Below are 2,647 nucleotides of genomic sequence, written 5' to 3'. Positions count from 1 at the left end.
CCCCCTGATGTACTCCCCCCCCCCCTCTCTTAGAGAGCGGATCCGATCTCCAGCTTGAGCCGCCACACCTGCAATCAGGCTCGCACGAGGCGGCCCATACATCGTCCAATGCGCACCCCACTATGACCCAAGTTGCTAGAGTCCTGACAGTTTGCCACGTACCCATGGATCCGAGAAAGCTAGTGCCGACAACCCCTCTTCGGTCAGTGACCTCGTCCTCATGCCCCTTGCGTCCACCTTTGCCAGTGTTGTTCGGCAGATCTGCGCGCCCCACGCCTCAACCATGGCCCCACCTCACCGCCCAAGCGCACGCCAGCCAGACACTGGAGTTCAGGTCATGGAACGCAGCCGAGTGCAGGCTGCATGCGCTGCGATCGCATGTCCAGCATGCACAGCGGGCGCGCTCACGAGCGCCGTCCCTCGGCAATCCAGGAGGGATGTAGAGACCGAGAACATGAAAGTTAAGCCGGATGAACACCGGCAGCAGTGCAATCTCAGTGCTTGGAGAAGGTGCTGTACCTCTAGACACCGCAAGAAGAGTGTTGACAAGCCGCGCAGGTGCACAATTTTCCGATACAATACTCAAAACCGTTATACAAGCAGGCACGATAGAAAGGCGCAGCACAAGAACAGCTTGAGGCTAGAGGCAGTGTGAGGCCACCGGTTGGCGAGCTGCTGGCGCGCTCGGGGCCGTAGCAGGTTGGGGGCTGGCCAGCGGGGGACCGCGAGACCACGGGCGGGCGCTGAGCGGGCGTGGAAGTCGAAGGCGGTCAGGCGTCGGTGGCTGAGGGGGCGGTCTGGCGCAGCGGCCCCGGGAGTGGCTCGCATGGGTTATTTTTGAGCCCTATCATATCAATGGTGCCGACTGGTGGGCTCGGGGACAGCCTGGTGCGGAGCAGTGTCCAACCTGGCCGCGAGGCCCTGTGCAATACAGAACTGAGGCTTTTGCCGATTATTGATCATGTATGTACGCTATCGTCTGGGCGCAGGCCCGGCGGAGCACCTTCGCACCGACGCCGCCCGTCCCGGCGCGCGTGGGCCTGCCTCGACACACACAAGTGGGAAAAGCGCCGCAGGCGCACGCGCCCTTCGCCTCGTCCTCTCGGCCGCAAGGCGGCGGGCGGGAGGCCGGCCAGGCGCGCGCTGTGCAGGCGCACGCGCGCATGGACGCCGTGGCGGACGAGCACATGGCGAACGGCGTCGATGCGCAGGCTGACCCTGGGCTGCTCGCGCAGCTCGGGGCTGCAGATGGCGGCATCCATGTGAAGCATGAGGCGAGCATTGAGCATCACCCAGAGCAGCAGCAACAGCAACAGCAGCAGCAGCAGCAGCAGCAGCAACTTCCGGCCGCACAGGAGCAGGACGCCGCGGGCATGCTCCTCGGCCTGTCGGGCGACGGCCATATGCCGGACGGCATGGAGGAAACTGAGGCGCAGCTGCAGCTGCAGCTGCAGCAGCAGCAGCAGCAGCTCCAGCTGCTGCTTGCCCAGGCGCAGGCCGCCGCCGGCGACGCGGCGGGCGCAGGCGGCGAGCCGCAGCTGCTTTCGCTGCTGCAGCTGGCAGACGGCGGCGGCGGCGAGGCTGGCGCCGACGGCGCAGCCATGCTGGCGCAGCTGCAGATGCTGCAGCAGCTGCAGCTGCAGGCCGCGCAGCTGCCGGGCATGGTCGGCCTTGGCGGCATTAACATGCTCGCCGGCACGCAGTTCGCCGCCACGGGCGCTGACGGCGGCGGCGGCGACGCAGATGGCGATGAGCCCTCCGCGAAGCGCGCGCGTGTCGACGGCGGCGGCGGCGACGCGGAGGGCGCGGGCGGCGGGCACGAGGGCAGCCACGAGGTCGACGCGGCCGGCGCGCTGCAGGTCGCGCACCTGACCCCCGAGCAGCACGCGCAGCTGCAGGCGATGCTCGCGCAGGACCCCACCCTCGCCGCCCAGCTCGGCGGCAGCGGCGGCGCGGACGGCGCGGCGGCGGCGCAGCTGATGGAGGGCCTGCTGGTGCAGGGAGGCCCGCAGCTGGCGCTCGGCGGGGACGCCGCGGGCGCGGACCAGGTGCAGCAGCTGATGGCGCTGCAGGCTCAAATCCTGCAGCACGGCATAGAAACCGGAGAGCTTACGCCGGGGCCGGACGGCATGCTGTCGCAGGAGCAGCTCCAGACGCTGCAGCTGCAGACGCAGCTCGCGCAGCTGCAGCACCTGCAGCTGCAGTCGATGCTGCTGCAGCAGGTCCAGACGATGCAGGAGGGCGGCGCCGAGCTGCTGATCGGCCCCGACGGCACCGCGGTGCTCGCCGCGGCGCACGGCGAGGCGGCGGCGCCGCCGGCGCGCGGCGGGCGCGGGGGCGGGCGTGGCGGCGGGCACCCCCAGAGGGAGCCGGCGGTGGTTCGGCGCCACGGCGCGGCGCCGGAGCGGACCATCACGCGCGACAGCCTGCGGGAGGTGCGCGCATGTGTACATGCGCCCGGCGCGGGCCGCCCGTTTGCGAATGGCTGCGTCGTGCGGGACGGGGGCGCGCGGCGGTTGGGGCCGTCTGGCCCAGGGTTAGGGGCTTCAGGCCGCGTGCTGTCGCTTATGCCAGGACGAGTGCAGCGCTCGACTCCTGGTCTAGGCCCCATCCCGTACCCTGCCCTCCGCCCCGCCCCGCCCCCACC

General features: G+C 69.9%; 1 protein-coding gene across 1 annotated transcript; it reads left to right on the top strand.

Annotated features, from left to right (window-relative positions):
• Nucleotides 1-965: 965 nt before the first annotated feature.
• MNEG_14030 (hypothetical protein) lies at nucleotides 966-2,604 on the top strand (the record flags this gene model as incomplete). Its single annotated transcript, XM_014037497.1, has 2 exons — nucleotides 966-2,435; nucleotides 2,575-2,604. 2 exons carry the CDS (start codon nucleotides 966-968, stop codon nucleotides 2,602-2,604), a joined length of 1,500 nt encoding a protein of 499 aa, XP_013892951.1.
• Nucleotides 2,605-2,647: the final 43 nt, after the last annotated feature.

Source organism: Monoraphidium neglectum (assembly GCF_000611645.1).
Source record: "Monoraphidium neglectum strain SAG 48.87 unplaced genomic scaffold scaffold04210, whole genome shotgun sequence".
Lineage (NCBI taxonomy): Eukaryota > Viridiplantae > Chlorophyta > Chlorophyceae > Sphaeropleales > Selenastraceae > Monoraphidium > Monoraphidium neglectum.
Note: the sequence above shows the minus strand (reverse complement) of the source record. Positions and strands in the feature narration are given on the sequence as shown.